The following is a 19,780-nucleotide window of genomic DNA, read 5'->3' as shown; positions in this document are numbered from 1 at the left end:
TTCCCATCACTCCTCCTATCCAGTGGCCGGCACGTTCACACTCACTCCTCCTATCCAGTGGCCGGCACGTTCCCACTCACTCCTCCTATCCATTGGCCGGCACGTGCCCGTCAATCCTCCTATCCAGTGGCCGGCACGTTCCCGTCACTCCTCCTATCCAGTGGCCGGCACGTTCCCATCACTCCTCCTATCCAGTGGTCGGCACGTTCCCACTCACTCCTCCTATCCAGTGGCCGGCACGTTCCCATCACTCCTCCTATCCAGTGGCCGGCACGTTCCCATCACTCCTCCTATCCAGTGGCCGGCACGTTCCCACTCACTCCTCCTATCCAGTGGCCGGCACGTTCCCATCAATCCTCCTATCCAGTGGCCGGCACGTTCCCATCACTCCTCCTATCCAGTGGCCGGCACGTTCCCACTCACTCCTCCTATCCAGTGGCCGGCACGTTCCCATCACTCCTCCTATCCAGTGGCCGGCACGTTCCCATCACTCCTCCTATCCAGTGGCCGGAACGTTCCCATCACTCCTCCTATCCAGTGGCCGGAACGTTCCCATCACTCCTCCTATCCAGTGGCCGGCACGTTCCCATCACTCCTCCTATCCAGTGGCCGGAACGTTCCCATCACTCCTCCTATCCAGTGGCCGGCACGTTCCCATCACTCCTCCTATCCAGTGGCCGGAACGTTCCCATCACTCCTCCTATCCAGTGGCCGGCACGTTCCCATCACTCCTCCTATCCAGTGGCCGGAACGTTCCCATCACTCCTCCTATCCAGTGGCCGGCACGTTCCCATCACTCCTCCTATCCAGTGGCCGGAACGTTCCCATCACTCCTCCTATCCAGTGGCCGGCACGTTCCCATCACTCCTTCTATCCAGTGGCCGGCACGTTCACACTCACTCCTCCTATCCAGTGGCCGGCACGTTCCCATCACTCCTCCTATCCAGTGGCCGGCACGTTCACACTCACTCCTCCTATCCAGTGGCCGGCACGTTCCCACTCACTCCTCCTATCCATTGGCCGGCACGTGCCCATCAATCCTCCTATCCAGCGGCCGGCACGTTCCCGTCACTCCTCCTATCCAGTGGCCGGCACGTTCCCATCACTCCTCCTATCCAGTGGTCGGCACGTTCCCACTCACTCCTCCTATCCAGTGGCCGGCACGTTCCCATCACTCCTCCTATCCAGTGGCCGGCACGTTCCCATCACTCCTCCTATCCAGTGGCCGGCACGTTCCCACTCACTCCTCCTATCCAGTGGCCGGCACGTTCCCATCAATCCTCCTATCCAGTGGCCGGCACGTTCCCATCACTCCTCCTATCCAGTGGCCGGCACGTTCCCATCACTCCTCCTATCCAGTGGTCGGCACAATCCCACTCACTCCTCCTATCCAGTGGCCGGCACGTTCCCATCACTCCTCCTATCCAGTGGCCGGCACGTTCCCATCACTCCTCCTATCCAGTGGCCGGCACGTTCCCACTCACTCCTCCTATCCAGTGGCCGGCACGTTCCCATCACTCCTCCTATCCAGTGGCCGGCACGTTCTCATCACTCCTCCTATCCAGTGGCCGGCACGTTCCCACTCACTCCTCCTATCCAGTGGCCGGCACGTTCCCATCACTCCTCCTATCCAGTGGCCGGCACGTTCCCATCACTCCTCCTATCCAGTGGCCGGCAAGTTCCCACTCACTCCTCCTATCCAGTGGCCGGCACGTTCCCATCAATCCTCCTATCCAGTGGCCGGCACGTTCCCACTCACTCCTCCTATCCAGTGGCCGGCACGTTCCCATCACTCCTCCTATCCAGTGGCCGGCACGTTCCCACTCACTCCTCCTATCCAGTGGCCGGCACGTTCCCACTCACTCCTCCTATCCAGTGGCCGGCACGTTCCCATCACTCCTCCTATCCAGTGGCCGGCACGTTCCCACTCACTCCTCTTATCCAGTGGCCGGCACGTTCCCATCACTCCTCCTATCCAGTGGTCGGCACGCTCCCACTCACTCCTCCTATCCAGTGGCCGGCAAGTTCCCATCACTCCTCCTATCCAGTGGCCGGCACGTTCCCATCACTCCTCCTATCCAGTGGTCGGCACGTTCCCATCACTCCTCCTATCCAGTGGCCGGCACGTTCCCATCACTCCTCCTATCCAGTGGCCGGCACGTTCCCATCACTCCTCCTATCCAGTGGCCGGCACGTTCCCATCACTCCTCCTATCCAGTGGCCGGCACGTTCCCATCACTCCTCCTATCCAGTGGCCGGCACGTTCCCATCACTCCTCCTATCCAGTGGCCGGCACGTTCCCATCACTCCTCCTATCCAGTGGCCGGCACGTTCCCACTCACTCCTCCTATCCAGTGGCCGGCACGTTCCCATTACTCCTCCTATCCAGTGGCCGGCACGTTCCCACTCACTCCTCCTATCCAGTGGCCGGCACGTTCCCACTCACTCCTCCTATCCAGTGGCCGACACGTTCCCATTACTCCTCCTATCCAGTGGCCGGCACGTTCCCACTCACTCCTCCTATCCAGTGGCCGGCACGTTCCCATCACTCCTCCTATCCAGTGGCCGGCACGTTCCCACTCACAAGAGGCGCCAAGAAAAGATTTGAACAGCGTCCCAACCTCGACTGCTCGACCGCCCTCCCCACCTCTACTGCCCTCCCCACCTCTACAACCCTACTGCCCTCCCCACCTCGACCGCCCTCCCCACCTCGACCGCCCTCCCCACCTCGACCGTCCTCCCCACCTCGACCGCTCTACCGTCCTCCCCACCTCGACCGCTCTACCGTCCTCCCCACCTCGACCGCTCTACCGTCCTCCCCACCTCGACCGCTCTACCGTCCTCCCCACCTCGACCGCTCTACCGTCCTCCCCACCTCGACCGCTCTACCGTCCTCCCCACCTCGACCGCTCTACCGCCCTCCCCACCTCGACCGCTCTACCGCCCTCCCCACCTCTACCGCCCTCCCCACCTCTACCGCCCTCCCCACCTCTACCGCCCTCCCCACCTCTACCGCCCTCCCCACCTCTACCGCCCTCCCCACCTCTACCGCCCTCCCCACCTCTACCGCCCTCCCCACCTCAACCGCCCTCCCCACCTCAACTGCCCTCCCCACTTCAACTGCCCTCCCCACTTCAACTGCCCTCCCCACTTCAACTGCCCTCCCCACTTCAACTGCCCTCCCCACTTCAACTGCCCTCCCCACCTCGACCGCTCTACTGCCCTCCCCACCTCAACTGCTCTACTGCCCTCCCCACCTCAACTGCCCTCCCCACCTCTACTGCCCTCCCCACCTCTACTGCCCTCCCCACCTCTACTGCCCTCCCCACCTCTACTGCCCTCCCCACCTCTACTGCCCTCCCCACCTCTACTGCCCTCCCCACCTCTACTGCCCTCCCCACCTCTACTGCCCTCCCCACCTCTACTGCCATCCCCACCTCGACTGCGCTACTGCCCTCCCCACCTCTACTGTCCTCCCCACCTCGACTGCGCTACTGCCCTCCCCACCTCTACTGTCCTCCCCACCTCGACTGCTCTACTGCCCTCCCCACCTCTACTGCCCTCCCCACCTCTACTGCCCTCCCCACCTCTACTGCCCTCCCCACCTCTACTGCCCTCCCCACCTCTACTGCCCTCCCCACCTCTACTGCCCTCCCCACCTCTACTGCCCTCCCCACCTCTACTGCCCTCCCCACCTCTACTGCCCTCCCCACCTCGAATGCGCTACTGCCCTCCCCACCTCTACTGTCCTCCCCACCTCGACTGCTCTCCTGTCCTCCCCACCTCGACTGCCCTCCCCACCTCTACTGCCCTCCCCACCTCTACTGTCCTCCCCACCTCTACTGTCCTCCCCACCTCTACTGCCCTCCCCACCTCTACTGCCATCCCCACCTCGAATGCGCTACTGCCCTCCCCACCTCTACTGCCCTCCCCACCTCGACTGCTCTCCTGTCCTCCCCACCTCGACTGCCCTCCCCACCTCTACTGCCCTCCCCACCTCTACTGTCCTCCCCACCTCTACTGCCCTCCCCACCTCTACTGCCCTCCCCACCTCTACTGCCCTCCCCACCTCTACTGCCCTCCCCACCTCTACTGCCCTCCCCACCTCTACTGCCCTCCCCACCTCTACTGCCCTCCCCACCTCGACTGCCCTCCCCACCTCGACTGCGCTACTGCCCTCCCCACCTCTACTGCCATCCCCACCTCGACTGCGCTACTGCCCTCCCCACCTCTACTGTCCTCCCCACCTCTACTGCCCTCCCCACCTCTACTGCCCTCCCCACCTCTACTGCCCTCCCCACCTCTACTGCCCTCCCCACCTCTACTGCCCTCCCCACCTCGAATGCGCTACTGCCCTCCCCACCTCTACTGTCCTCCCCACCTCGACTGCTCTCCTGTCCTCCCCACCTCGACTGCCCTCCCCACCTCTACTGCCCTCCCCACCTCTACTGCCCTCCCCACCTCTACTGTCCTCCCCACCTCTACTGTCCTCCCCACCTCTACTGCCCTCCCCACCTCTACTGCCATCCCCACCTCGAATGCGCTACTGCCCTCCCCACCTCTACTGCCCTCCCCACCTCGACTGCTCTCCTGTCCTCCCCACCTCGACTGCCCTCCCCACCTCTACTGCCCTCCCCACCTCTACTGCCCTCCCCACCTCTACTGCCCTCCCCACCTCTACTGCCCTCCCCACCTCTACTGCCCTCCCCACCTCTACTGCCCTCCCCACCTCGACTGCCCTCCCCACCTCGACTGCCCTCCCCACCTCGACTGCGCTACTGCCCTCCCCACCTCTACTGCCATCCCCACCTCGACTGCGCTACTGCCCTCCCCACCTCTACTGTCCTCCCCACCTCTACTGCCCTCCCCACCTCTACTGCCCTCCCCACCTCTACTGCCCTCCCCACCTCTACTGCCCTCCCCACCTCTACTGCCCTCCCCACCTCTACTGCCCTCCCCACCTCTACTGCCCTCCCCACCTCGACTGCGCTACTGCCCTCCCCACCTCTACTGTCCTCCCCACCTCGACTGCTCTACTGTCCTCCCCACCTCTACTGCCCTCCCCACCTCTACTGCCCTCCCCACCTCTACTGCCCTCCCCACCTCTACTGCCCTCCCCACCTCTACTGCCCTCCCCACCTCGACTGCGCTACTGCCCTCCCCACCTCTACTGTCCTCCCCACCTCGACTGCTCTACTGTCCTCCCCACCTCGACTGCCCTCCCCACCTCGACTGCCCTCCCCACCTCGACTGCCCTCCCCACCTCGACTGCCCTCCCCACCTCGACTGCCCTCCCCACCTCGACTGCCCTCCCCACCTCTACTGCCCTCCCCACCTCTACTGCCCTCCCCACCTCTACTGCCCTCCCCACCTCTACTGCCCTCCCCACCTCTACTGCTCTCCTGTCCTCCCCACCTCTACTGCCCTCCCCACCTCTACTGCCCTCCCCACCTCTACTGCCCTCCCCACCTCTACTGCCCTCCCCACCTCTACTGCCCTCCCCACCTCTACTGCCCTCCCCACCTCTACTGCCCTCCCCACCTCGACTGCCCTCCCCACCTCGACTGCCCTCCCCACCTCGACTGCCCTCCCCACCTCTACTGCCCTCCCCACCTCTACTGCCCTCCCCACCTCTACTGCCCTCCCCACCTCTACTGCCCTCCCCACCTCTACTGCTCTCCTGTCCTCCCCACCTCTACTGCCCTCCCCACCTCTACTGCCCTCCCCACCTCTACTGCCCTCCCCACCTCTACTGCCCTCCCCACCTCTACTGCCCTCCCCACCTCTACTGCCCTCCCCACCTCTACTGCCCTCCCCACCTCTACTGCCCTCCCCACCTCTACTGCGCTACTGCCCTCCCCACCTCTACTGCCATCCCCACCTCGACTGCTCTACTGCCCTCCCCACCTCTACTGCCATCCCCACCTCTACTGCCATCCCCACCTCGACTGCGCTACTGCCCTCCCCACCTCGACTGTCCTCCCCACCTCGACTGCTCTACTGTCCTCCCCACCTCGACTGCCCTCCCCACCTCTACTGCTCTCCTGTCCTCCCCACCTCTACTGCCCTCCCCACCTCTACTGCCCTCCCCACCTCTACTGCCCTCCCCACCTCTACTGCTCTCCCCACCTCTCCTGCTCTCCCCACCTCAACTGTCCTCCCCACCTCTACTGCTCTCCCCACCTCTCCTGCTCTCCCCACCTCTCCTGCCCTCCCCACCTCTACTGTCCTCCCCACCTCTACTGTCCTCCCCACCTCTACTGTCCTCCCCACCTCTACTGCCCTCCCCACCTCTACTGCCCTCCCCACCTCTACTGCCCTCCCCACCTCGACTGTCCTCCCCACCTCGACTGTCCTCCCCACCTCTACTGCCCTCCCCACCTCGACTGTCCTCCCCACCTCGACTGTCCTCCCCACCTCGACTGTCCTCCCCACCTCGACTGTCCTCCCCACCTCGACTGTCCTCCCCACCTCTACTGCCCTCCCCACCTCGACTGTCCTCCCCACCTCTACTGTCCTCCCCACCTCTACTGTCCTCCCCACCTCGACTGTCCTCCCCACCTCGACTGTCCTCCCCACCTCGACTGTCCTCCCCACCTCGACTGTCCTCCCTAACCTCGACTGCCCTCCCCACCTCTACTGCCCTCCCCACCTCTACTGTCCTCCCCACAACTGTCCTCCCCACAACTGTCCTCCCCACAACTGTCCTCCCCACAACTGTCCTCCCCACAACTGTCCTCCCCACAACTGTCCTCCCCACAACTGTCCTCCCCACAACTGTCCTCCCCACAACTGCCCTCCCCACAACTGCCCTCCCCACAACTGCCCTCCCCACCTCTACTGTTCTACTGTCCTCCCCACCTGCTCTACTGTCCCCCCCAACTGCTCAACTGCCCTCCCCACTTCAACTGCCCTCCCCACCTCAACTGCCCTCCCCACCTCAACTGCCCTCCCCACCTCAACTGCCCTCCCCACCTCAACTGCCCTCCCCCCCTCAACTGCCCTCCCCACCTCAACTGCCCTCCCCACCTCAACTGCCCTACCCACCTCAACTGCCCTACCCACCTCAACTGCCCTCCCCACCTCTACTGTCCTCCCCACCTCTACTGTCCTCCCCACCTCTACTGTCCTCCCCACCTCAACTGCTCTACTGCCCTCCCCACAACTGCCCTCCCCACTTCAACTGCCCTCCCCACCTCAACTGCTCTACTGCCCTCCCCACCTCAACTGCGCTACTGTCCTCCCCACTTCAACTGCCCTCCCCACTTCTACTGTCCTCCCCACTTCTACTGCCCTCCCCACTTCTACTGCCCTCCCCACTTCTACTGCCCTCCCCACTTCTACTGCCCTCCCCACTTCTACTGTCCTCCCCACTTCAACTGCCCTCCCCACCTCTACTGTCCTCCCCACCTCTACTGTCCTCCCCACCTCAACTGCTCTACTGCCCTCCCCACCTCAACTGCTCTACCGTCCTCCCCACCTCAACTGCTCTCTTGCCCTCCCCACCTCAACTGCTCTCTTGCCCTCCCCACCTCAACTGCTCTACTGTCCTCCCCACCTCAACTGCTCTACTGCCCTCCCCACCTCAACTGCTCTACTGCCCTCCCCACCTCAACTGCTCTACTGCCCTCCCCACCTCATCTGCTCTACTGCGCTCCCCACCTCATCTGCTCTACCATCCTCCCCACCGCAACTGTCCTCCCCACCTCAACTGCTCTACTGTCCTCCCCACCTCAACTGCTCTACTGCCCTCTCCACCTCAACTGCTCTACTGCCCTCCCCACCTCAACTGCCCTCCCCACCTCAACTGCTCTACTGCCCTCCCCACCTAAACTGCTCTACTGTCCTCCCCACCTCAACTGCTCTCTCGGTCAGACTCTATCACACTTCTCATGTTCACTTCTACTGTTAAGGGACTGGTTAGAGTTGTGGTGTTGATTTTAGTTAACTAAATTACCCAATTACAAAGTAATGAAACAATGCAACTCTTCAGTTGATTGTTTAAGGTGATGTGATACTCTCATTCATTAACGGCCTCAGTATGGTGTTTGATCAATGTGTCTCACCATGTAGGCGATGCAGCCAGTGTGTTGAGTGGTGCTGCCTGTCTGTCTGGTCTGTACTGTACTGGGGAATCCACTGCAGGCGTCTCTCACTCACCTGTTTACACTATACAGGACAGGACTTCTCTGTCCTCATTACACACACGTGCTCACAGAGACAGACACACAACACATCAGTGTCACTGGTGCCAACGAGAGGCTGAGTGAATTATGTCGGGCCCTAGAACATCCAGACAATAAAATGGAATTCAAAAACATTTATATAAAAATGTATTGATTGAATTGTATTGACTAGCATACAGAATTCCTCAGTGATGTGTATTTTCCTGCAACTTTCTGAAGAGGCAACAATAATTCCCCCTGTCTGTATGTGGGGTACGTCTACCACTGTGTAGCTGTTAGCGATGATGCTAATGAAATCTACATTTCAACAACAACAAAATCCACAGACCTCAAAAGTGGTCTGCTGATGTGCTTTAAGTATTGTTGTTGACTTTAGAGAGTGAAAACCTGAAAAAAGTTGGGAAAAACAGAAACCTGGAAAAGGTAAATGGAGAAAACGGGATTTGGGGAAAACCTAAACCGTTCAGATCAAAAATATAACTGATTTTGAAGAGCCCTAATTATGTAACTGCTGAGGTAGATGAAGAGCTTTCTATAGTCCCAACTCCTCATCATTATTCACTTACAACTAATCCTAATCCAGGCCTTTTCAACAACAGCAGGACAGGTTAGCATCACATGCTACTCAGACGCCGGGACGCTGTTCCTCTCCGCCAACTTTGTTTGTGCCTCCGACGGCTTGACTGCGTCAGCATGGTGTGCGAGGTCCCAAAAATACACCCTTACTTCACCGAGACCATCAACCTATTCCTTCCCCATTTCTTTCTGCTTCTCCATCAATCCCCCTTTCCCTCCCTCCCTCTTTTCCTGCCATTCTTCTATTAGGGCTAATTTTAGATGAAGGAAAAAGCTCTGTCCACATCTGCTAACAATTCCTGTAAGAGAGACGTAGTGGGCGAGAGAGGGAGGAGGTAAAGGGTAAGCAAAGAAAGGGTTTACAAAGAGAGGGAGGGGGAGAGAAAGAGATATGGAATAGGCATATAGGAAAAGAAAAGACAAAGACAACACACACACAGTATCGTGGCATTGGCAACAGCATGTCACAGTGGGCTGTGAGGGGGACACGGAGGGCAGAGCACAGCGTGTGTGTGTGTGTGTGTGTGTGTGTGTGTGTGTGTGTGTGTGTGTGTGTGTGTGTGTGTGTGTGTGTGTGTGTGTGTGTGTGTGTGTGTGTGTGTGTGTGTGTGTGTTTATCCCATCTTAAACAGGGAACGAGGACACGCGCAGTGTCACAGCCTGTCACCACTTTCCTCTACCCTCTGTTCTCTGCTATCCCTCTCTCTCCCCATTCTTTCTTTTCCCGCTTTCCCACATCTCTCTCTCTAAGTGTGTCTGCTAAAGCTGATTAAGTAGCTTTGATCTTTCTTACCTCACAGACGCCTCACTCGCCTCGCTGCAGGCAGCATTGTGTGTGTGTGTATCTGTGTGTACGCGTGTATGAGGCATGACAATTCAAGCTTGACTGAACGTGATTCTGCGTGTCAGTCTTTGTTTATGTGTTATTCTCCTCTGACTGTAGCTAGAGCGTTGTCTTGGCTACGGTGTCCCTCACATGTATGTCTGAAAGTGGTACATAAGCATGTGTCTCTCTCCAGGCAGCCCAGATAATCACTGTTTATCCTCCAGTATGACTGGGCTACCATGGGGAGTACCATGCGCCTGCTCTCCACACACACAGACACACGAGGGGAAACCACACGTCAACTCAGCTACAGTTGGAGAAGATTGTGGGGTTTTAAAGATTAAAAACACTGCTACATAAACACACAGGTCACGGTGGTTGTAAACAGGGCTCTGCTCGAAAGCCACTTAATTGGTGGACTGATTGAATTAACGAAGCAGCGTCCAGTCAGGTTAGAAAGGTTGGCTTGTCCTGCTCTCCTCCTCTCCCTTGTTCCTTCCGTCTGTCTCACGGGAGAGATTAGTCCTCAGCTGGAGCAAATAAAGCTGGCGGTTATGCAAGAGAAAGAGAGAGAGAGAGAGAGAGAGAGAGAGAGAGAGAGAGAGAGAGAGAGAGAGAGAGAGAGAGAGAGAGAGAGGGCGAGTGATGTAACCACTAAGACACAGAGGGAGAGATGGAGGGAGAGAGAGAGAAAGAGAGCGACAGAAAGAGAGACAGAAAGAGACAGAAAATGACAGAGAGAGAAATGCACGGCTGGGTCTACAACACTGGATGACTACCTTGCACTTCCAGGGCAGCACTTCCATAGAGACAACATCAACACCACCATGGCTCACCATCCCTGTAACTAGTCCTAACCTCCACTAACACTACAACATCCCTGTTACTAGTCCTAACCTCCACTAACACCACAACATCCCTGTTACTAGTCCTAACCTCCACTAACACCACAACATCCCTGTTACTAGTCCTAACCTCCACTAACACTACAACATCCCTGTTACTAGTCCTAACCTCCACTAACACTACAACATCCCTGTTACTAGTCCTAACCTCCACTAACACTACAACATCCCTGTTACTAGTCCTAACCTCCACTAACACATCCCTGTTACTAGTTCTAACCTCTACTAACACCACAACATCCCTGTTACTAGTCCTAACCTCCACTAACACTACAACATCCCTGTTACTAGTCCTAACCTCCACTAACACCACAACATCCCTGTTACTAGTCCTAACCTCTACTAACACCACAACATTCCTGTTACTAGTCCTAACCTCCACTAACACCACAACATCCCTGTTACTAGTCTTAACCTCCACTAACACCACAACATCCCTGTTACTAGTCCTAACCTCCACTAAAACTACAACATCCCTGTTACTAGTCCTAACCTCCACCAACACCACAACATCCCTGTTACTGGTCCTAACCTCCACTAACACCACAACATCCCTGTTACTAGTCCTAACCTCCACTAACACCACAACATCCCCGTTACTAGTCCTAACCTCCAACACCACAACATCCCTGTTACTAGTCCTAACCCCCACTAACACTACAACATCCCTATTACTAGTACTAACCTCCAACACCACAACATCCCTGTTACTAGTCCTAACCTCCACATCATCCCTGTTACTAGTCCTAACCTCCACTAACACTACAACATCCCTGTTACTAGTCCTAACCTCCACTAACACTACAACATCCCTGTTACTAGTCCTAACCTCCACTAAAACTATAACATCCCTGTTACTAGTCCTAACCTCCACCAACACTACAACATCCCTGTTACTAGTCCTAACCTCCACTAATACTACAACATCCCTGTTACTAGTCCTAACCTCCACTAACACCACAACATCACTGTTACTGGTCCTAACCTCCACTAACACCACAACATCCCTGTTACTAGTCCTAACCTCCACTAATACTACAACATCCCTGTTACTAGTCCTAACCTCCAACACCACAACATCCCTGTTACTAGTCCTAACCTCCACATCATCCCTGTTACTAGTCCTAACCTCCACTAACACTACAACATCCCTTTTACTAGTCCTAACCTCCACTAACACTACAACATCCCTGTTACTAGTCCTAACCTCCACTAAAACTATAACATCCCTGTTACTAGTCCTAACCTCCACCAACACTACAACATCCCTGTTACTAGTCCTAACCTCCACTAATACTACAACATCCCTGTTACTAGTCCTAACCTCCACTAACACCACAACATCACTGTTACTGGTCCTAACCTCCACTAACACCACAACATCCCTGTTACTAGTCCTAACCTCCACTAATACTACAACATCCCTGTTACTAGTCCTAACCTCCACTAACACCACAACATCCCTGTTACTAGTCCTAACCTCTACTAACACTACAACATCCCTGTTACTAGTCCTAACCTCCACTAATACTACAACATCCCTGTTACTAGTCCTAACCTCCACTAACACCACAACATCACTGTTACTGGTCCTAACCTCCACTAACACCACAACATCCCTGTTACTAGTCCTAACCTCCAACACCACAACATCCCTGTTACTAGTCCTAACCTCCACTAACACCACAACATCCCTGTTACTAGTCCTAACCTCCACTAACACTACAACATCCCTGTTACTGGTCCTAACCTCCACTAACACCACAACATCCCTGTTACTAGTCCTAACCTCCACTAACACCACAACATCCCTGTTACTAGTCCTAACCTCCACTAACACTACAACATCCCTGTTACTAGTCCTAACCTCCACTAACACTACAACATCCCTGTTACTAGTCCTAACCTCCACTAACACCACAACATCCCTGTTACTAGTCCTAACCTCCAACACCACAACATCCCTGTTACTAGTCCTAACCTCCACTAACACTACAACATCCCTGTTACTAGTCCTAACCTCCACTAACACTACAACATCCCTGTTACTAGTCCTAACCTCCACTAACACTACAACATCCCTGTTACTAGTTCTAACCTCCACTAACACTACAACATCCCTGTTACTAGTCCTAACCTCCACTAACACCACAACATCCCTGTTACTAGTCCTAACCTCCACTAACACTACAACATCCCAGTTACTAGTCCGAACCTCCACTAACACTACAACATCCCTGTTACTAGTCTTAACCTCCACTAACACCACAACATCCCTGTTACTAGTCATAACCTCCAACAGTACAACATCCCTGTTACTAGTCCTAACCTCCACTAACACTACAACATCCCTGTTACTAGTCCTAACCTCCACAACATCCCTGTTACTAGTCCGAACCTCCACTAACACTACAACATCCCTGTTACTAGTCTTAACCTCCACTAACACCACAACATCCCTGTTACTAGTTCTAACCTCCACTAACACTACAACATCCCTGTTACTGGTCCTAACCTCCACTAACACCACAACATCCCTGTTACTAGTCCTAACCTCCACTAACACTACAACATCCCTGTTACTAGTTCTAACCTCCACTAACACTACAACATCCCTGTTACTAGTCCTAACCTCCACTAACACCACAACATCCCTGTTACTAGTCCTAACCTCCACTAACACTACAACATCCCAGTTACTAGTCCGAACCTCCACTAACACTACAACATCCCTGTTACTAGTCTTAACCTCCACTAACACCACAACATCCCTGTTACTAGTCATAACCTCCAACAGTACAACATCCCTGTTACTAGTCCTAACCTCCACTAACACTACAACATCCCTGTTACTAGTCCTAACCTCCACAACATCCCTGTTACTAGTCCGAACCTCCACTAACACTACAACATCCCTGTTACTAGTCTTAACCTCCACTAACACCACAACATCCCTGTTACTAGTTCTAACCTCCACTAACACTACAACATCCCTGTTACTAGTCCTAACCTCCACTAACACCACAACATCCCTGTTACTAGTCCTAACCTCCACAACATCCCTGTTACTAGTCCTAACCTCCACTAACACTACAACATCCCTGTTACTAGTCCTAACCTCCACTAACACCACAACATCCCTGTTACTAGTTCTAACCTCCACTAACACTACAACATCCCTGTTACTAGTCCTAACCTCCACTAACACCACAACATCCCTGTTACTAGTCCTAACCTCCACTAATACTACAACATCCCTGTTACTAGTCCTAACCTCCACAACATCCCTGTTACTAGTCCTAACCTCCACAACATCCCTGTTACTAGTCCTAACCTCCACTAACACCACAACATCCCTGTTACTAGTCTTAACCTCCACTAACACCACAACATCCCTGTTACTAGTCCTAACCTCCACTAAAACTACAACATCCCTGTTACTAGTCCTAACCTCCACTAACACCACAACATCCCTGTTACTAGTCCTAACCTCCACTAACACCACAACATCCCCGTTACTAGTCCTAACCTCCAACACCACAACATCCCTGTTACTAGTCCTAACCCCCACTAACACTACAACATCCCTGTTACTAGTACTAACCTCCAACACCACAACATCCCTGTTACTAGTCCTAACCTCTACTAACACCACAACATTCCTGTTACTAGTCCTAACCTCCACTAACACTACAACATCCCTGTTACTAGTCCTAACCTCCAACACTACAACATCCCTGTTACTAGTCCTAACCTCCACTAACACTACAGCATCCCTGTTACTAGTCCTTCCTAACCTCCACCAACACCACAACATCCCTGTTACTAGTCCTAACCTCCACTAACACTACAACATCCCTGTTACTAGTCCTAACCTCCAACACTACAACATCCCTGTTACTAGTCCTAACCTCCACCAACACTACAACATCCCTGTTACTAGTCCTAACCTCCACTAACACCACAACATCCCTGTTACTAGTCCTAACCTCCACTAACACCACAACATCCCTGTTACTAGTCCTAACCTCCACTAATACTATAACATCCCTGTTACTAGTCCTAACCTCCACTAACACTACAACATCCCTGTTACTAGTCCTAACCTCCACAACATCCCTGTTACTAGTCCTAACCTCCACTAACACCACAACATCCCTGTTACTAGTCCTAACCTCCACAACATCCCTGTTACTAGTCCTAACCTCCACTAACACTACAACATCCCTGTTACTAGTCCTAACCTCCACTAACACCACAACATCCCTGTTACTAGTTCTAACCTCCACTAACACTACAACATCCCTGTTACTAGTCCTAACCTCCACTAACACCACAACATCCCTGTTACTAGTCCTAACCTCCATTAACACCACAACATCCCTGTTACTAGTCCTAACCTCCACTAACACTACAACATCCCTGTTACTAGTCCTAACCTCTACTAACACTACAACATCCATGTTACTAGTACTAACCTCCACTAACACTACAACATCCCTGTTACTAGTCCTAACCTCCACTAATACTACAACATCCCTGTTACTAGTCCTAACCTCCACTAACACTACAACATCCCTGTTACTAGTCCTAACCTCCACTAACACCACAACATCCCTGTTACTAGTCCTAACCTCCACTAACACTACAACATCCCTGTTACTAGTCCTAACCTCCACTAACACTACAACATCCCTGTTACTAGTCCTAACCTCCAACACTACAACATCCCTGTTACTAGTCCTAACCTCCACTAACACTACAACATCCCTGTTACTAGTCCTAACCTCCACTAACACTACAACATCCCTGTTACTAGTCCTAACCTCCAACACTACAACATCCCTGTTACTAGTCCAAACTCCACTAACACTACAGCATCCCTGTTACTAGTCCTAACCTCCAACACTACAACATCCCTGTTACTAGTCCTAACCTCCACTAATACTATAACATCCCTGTTACTAGTCCTAACCTCCACTAACACCACACCATCCCTGTTACTAGTCCTAACCTCCACTAACACTACAACATCCCTGTTACTAGTCCTAACCTCCACTAACACCACAACATCCCTGTTACTAGTCCTAACCTCCACTAACACCACAACATCCCTGTTACTAGTCCTAACCTCCAACACCACAACATCCCTGTTACTAGTCCTAACCTACACTAACACCACAACATCCCTGTTACTAGTCCTAACCTCCACTAACACTACAACATCCCTGTTACTAGTCCTAACCTCCACTAACACCACAACATCCCTGTTACTAGTCCTAACCTCCACTAACACCACAACATCCCTGTTACTAGTCCTAACCTCCACTAACACTACAACATCCCTGTTACTAGTCCTAACCTCTACTAACACTACAACATCCTTGTTACTAGTACTAACCTCCACTAACACTACAACATCCCTGTTACTAGTCCTAACCTCCACTAATACTACAACATCCCTGTTACTAGTCCTAACCTCCACTAACACTACAACATCCCTGTTACTAGTCCTAACCTCCACTAACACCACAACATCCCTGTTACTAGTCCTAACCTCCACTAACACTACAACATCCCTGTTACTAGTCCTAACCTCCACTAACACTACAACATCCCTGTTACTAGTCCTAACCTCCACTAACACTACAACATCCCTGTTACTAGTCCTAACCTCCAACACTACAACATCCCTGTTACTAGTCCAAACTCCACTAACACTACAGCATCCCTGTTACTAGTCCTAACCTCCAACACTACAACATCCCTGTTACTAGTCCTAACCTCCACTAATACTATAACATCCCTGTTACTAGTCCTAACCTCCACTAACACCACACCATCCCTGTTACTAGTCCTAACCTCCACTAACACTATAACATCCCTGTTACTAGTCCTAACCTCCACTAACACTACAACATCCCTGTTACTAGTCCTAACCTCCACTAACACCACAACATCCCTGTTACTAGTCCTAACCTCCACTAACACCACACCATCCCTGTTACTAGTCCTAACCTCCACTAACACTACAACATCCCTGTTACTAGTCCTAACCTCCACTAACACCACAACATCCCTGTTACTAGTCCTAACCTCCACTAACACTACAACATCCCTGTTACTAGTCCTAACCTCCACTAACACCACACCATCCCTGTTACTAGTCCTAACCTCCACTAACACTACAACATCCCTGTTACTAGTCCTAACCTCCACTAACACCACACCATCCCTGTTACTAGTCCTAACCTCCACTAACACCACAACATCCCTGTTACTAGTCCTAACCTCCACTAACACCACACCATCCCTGTTACTAGTCCTAACCTCCACTAACACTACAACATCCCTGTTACTAGTCCTAACCTCCACTAACACCACACCATCCCTGTTACTAGTCCTAACCTCCACTAACACTATAACATCCCTGTAACTAGTCCTAACCTCCACTAACACTACAACATCCCTGTTACTAGTCCTAACCTCCACTAACACTACAACATCCCTGTTACTAGTCCTAACCTCCACTAACACTACAACATCCCTGTTACTAGTCCTAACCTCCACTAACACTACAACATCCCTGTTACTAGTCCTAACCTCCAACACTACAACATCCCTGTTACTAGTCCTAACCTCCACTAACACTACAACATCCCTGTTACTAGTCCTAACCTCCACTAACACTACAACATCCCTGTTACTAGTCCTAACCTCCACTAACACTACAACATCCCTGTTACTAGTCCTAACCTCCAACACTACAACATCCCTGTTACTAGTCCTAACCTCCACTAACACCACTACATCCCTGTTACTAGTCCTAACCTCCACTAACACCACAACATCCCTGTTACTAGTCCTAACCTCCACTAACACCACTACATCCCTGTTACTAGTCCTAACCTCCACTAACACTACAACATCCCTGTTACTAGTCCTAACCTCCACTAACACTACAACATCCCTGTTACTAGTCCTAACCTCCACTAACACTACAACATCCCTGTTACTAGTCCTAACCTCTACTAACACCACAACATCCCTGTTACTGGTCCTAACCTCTACTAACACCACAACATCCCTGTTACTAGTCCTAACCTCCACTAACACTACAACATCCCTGTTACTAGTCCTAACCTCCACTAATACTACAACATCCCTGTTACTAGTCCTAACCTCTACTAACACCACAACATCCCTGTTACTGGTCCTAACCTCTACTAACACCACAACATCCCTGTTACTAGTCCTAACCTCTACTAACACCACAACATCCCTGTTACTGGTCCTAACCTCTACTAACACCACAACATCCCTGTTACTAGTCCTAACCTCCACTAACACTACAACATCCCTGTTACTAGTCCTAACCTCTACTAACACCACAACATCCCTGTTACTAGTCCTAACCTCCACTAACACTACAACATCCCTGTTACTAGTCCTAACCTCCACTAACACTACAACATCCCTGTTACTAGTCCTAACCTCCACTAACACCACAACATCCCTGTTACTAGTCCTAACCTCCACTAACACCACAACATCCCTGTTACTAGTCCTAACCTCCACTAACACTACAACATCCCTGTTACTAGTCCTAACCTCCACTAACACCACAACATCACTGTTACTAGTCCTAACCTCTACTAACACCACAACATCCCTGTTACTAGTCCTAACCTCCACTAACACCACAACATCCCTGTTACTAGTCCTAACCTCCACTAACACTACAACATCCCTGTTACTAGTCCTAACCTCCACTAACACCACAACATCACTGTTACTAGTCCTAACCTCTACTAACACCACAACATCCCTGTTACTAGTCCTAACCTCCACTAACACCACAACATCCCTGTTACTAGTCCTAACCTCCACTAACACTACAACATCCCTGTTACTAGTCCTAACCTCCACTAACACCACAACATCCCTGTTACTAGTCCTAACCTCCACTAACACCACAACATCCCTGTAACTAGTCCTAACCTCCACTAACACCACAACATCCATGTTACTAGTCCTAACCTCCACTAGCACCACAACATCCCTGTAACTAGTCCTAACCTCCACTAACACTACAACATCCCTGTTACTAGTCCTAACCTCTACTAACACTACAACATCCCTGTTACTAGTCCTAACCTCCACTAACACTACAACATCCCTGTTACTAGTCCTAACCTCCACTAACACCACAACATCCCTGTTACTAGTCCTAACCTCCACTAACACCACAACATCCCTGTTACTAGTCCTAACCTCCACTAACACCACAACATCCATGTTACTAGTCCTAACCTCCACTAGCACCACAACATCCCTGTAACTAGTCCTAACCTCCACTAACACTACAACATCCATGTTACTAGTCCTAACCTCCACTAACACTACAACATCCATGTTACTAGTCCTAACCTCCACTAACACCACAACATCCCTGTTACTAGTCCTAACCTCCACTAACACCACAACATCCATGTTACTAGTCCTAACCTCCACTAGCACCACAACATCCCTGTAACTAGTCCTAACCTCCACTAACACTACAACATCCATGTTACTAGTCCTAACCTCCACTAACACTACAACATCCATGTTACTAGTCCTAACCTCCACTAACAACACTACAGCAAACATCCTATCCACTCTCAGACAGTGACTGACACATCTTATCTACCACAACAACCTGTGGAATCCTTCTAATAATGTACTCCCACCATCCATCCATCCATCCACCCACTCTACAAACTTAGAACAATAACACTACAGTCTACAGACTCCCAAGCTAATATCACCTCATCTACCAACCCCAGACAACCACCATCTAACCCTCTCTGAAACCACCATGACAGTACAGACAACAACTAACCCTCTGTAAGGCTACCACAGCACAATACAGCACAGACAACACCATCTAACACTATGAGGCCACCACAACAGTACAGACAACACCATCTAACACTATGAGGCCACCACAACACAATACAGTACAGACAACACCATCTAACACTATGAGGCCACCACAACACAATACAGTACAGACAACACCATCTAACACTATGAGGCCACCACAACAGTACAGACAACGCCATCTAACACTATGAGGCCACCACAACAGTACAGACAACACCATCTAACACTATGAGGCCACCACAACAGTACAGACAACACCATCTAACACTATGAGGCCACCACAACAGTACAAACAACGCCATCTAACACTATGAGGCTACCACAACACAACACAGTACAGACTACCAGATCTCTCTCCC

General features: G+C 52.4%; 2 protein-coding genes across 4 annotated transcripts in view; both read right to left on the bottom strand.

The window, feature by feature from the left end:
- Positions 1-19,780, bottom strand: part of LOC129857239 (ETS domain-containing transcription factor ERF-like) — a 111,931-nt gene that overhangs the window by 50,552 nt on the left and 41,599 nt on the right. The gene's annotated exons all lie outside the window — the stretch shown is intronic.
- Positions 7,834-14,310, bottom strand: LOC129857238 (uncharacterized). Of its 2 annotated transcripts, none has more exons than XM_055925287.1 (2): positions 14,023-14,310; positions 7,834-12,474 (listed from the first exon to the last, which is right to left on the bottom strand). In XM_055925287.1, exons 1-2 carry the CDS (start codon positions 14,308-14,310, stop codon positions 10,405-10,407), a joined length of 2,358 nt encoding a protein of 785 aa, XP_055781262.1. In that variant the 3' UTR covers positions 7,834-10,404. The 2 variants fall into 2 exon arrangements, with proteins under 2 accessions (XP_055781262.1, XP_055781261.1); XM_055925286.1 differs by having other exon boundaries at positions 7,835-13,797; positions 13,906-14,310.

Source organism: Salvelinus fontinalis, chromosome 6, assembly GCF_029448725.1.
Source record: "Salvelinus fontinalis isolate EN_2023a chromosome 6, ASM2944872v1, whole genome shotgun sequence".
In the NCBI taxonomy this organism is placed as follows: Eukaryota; Metazoa; Chordata; class Actinopteri; order Salmoniformes; family Salmonidae; genus Salvelinus; species Salvelinus fontinalis.
Note: the sequence above shows the minus strand (reverse complement) of the source record. Positions and strands in the feature narration are given on the sequence as shown.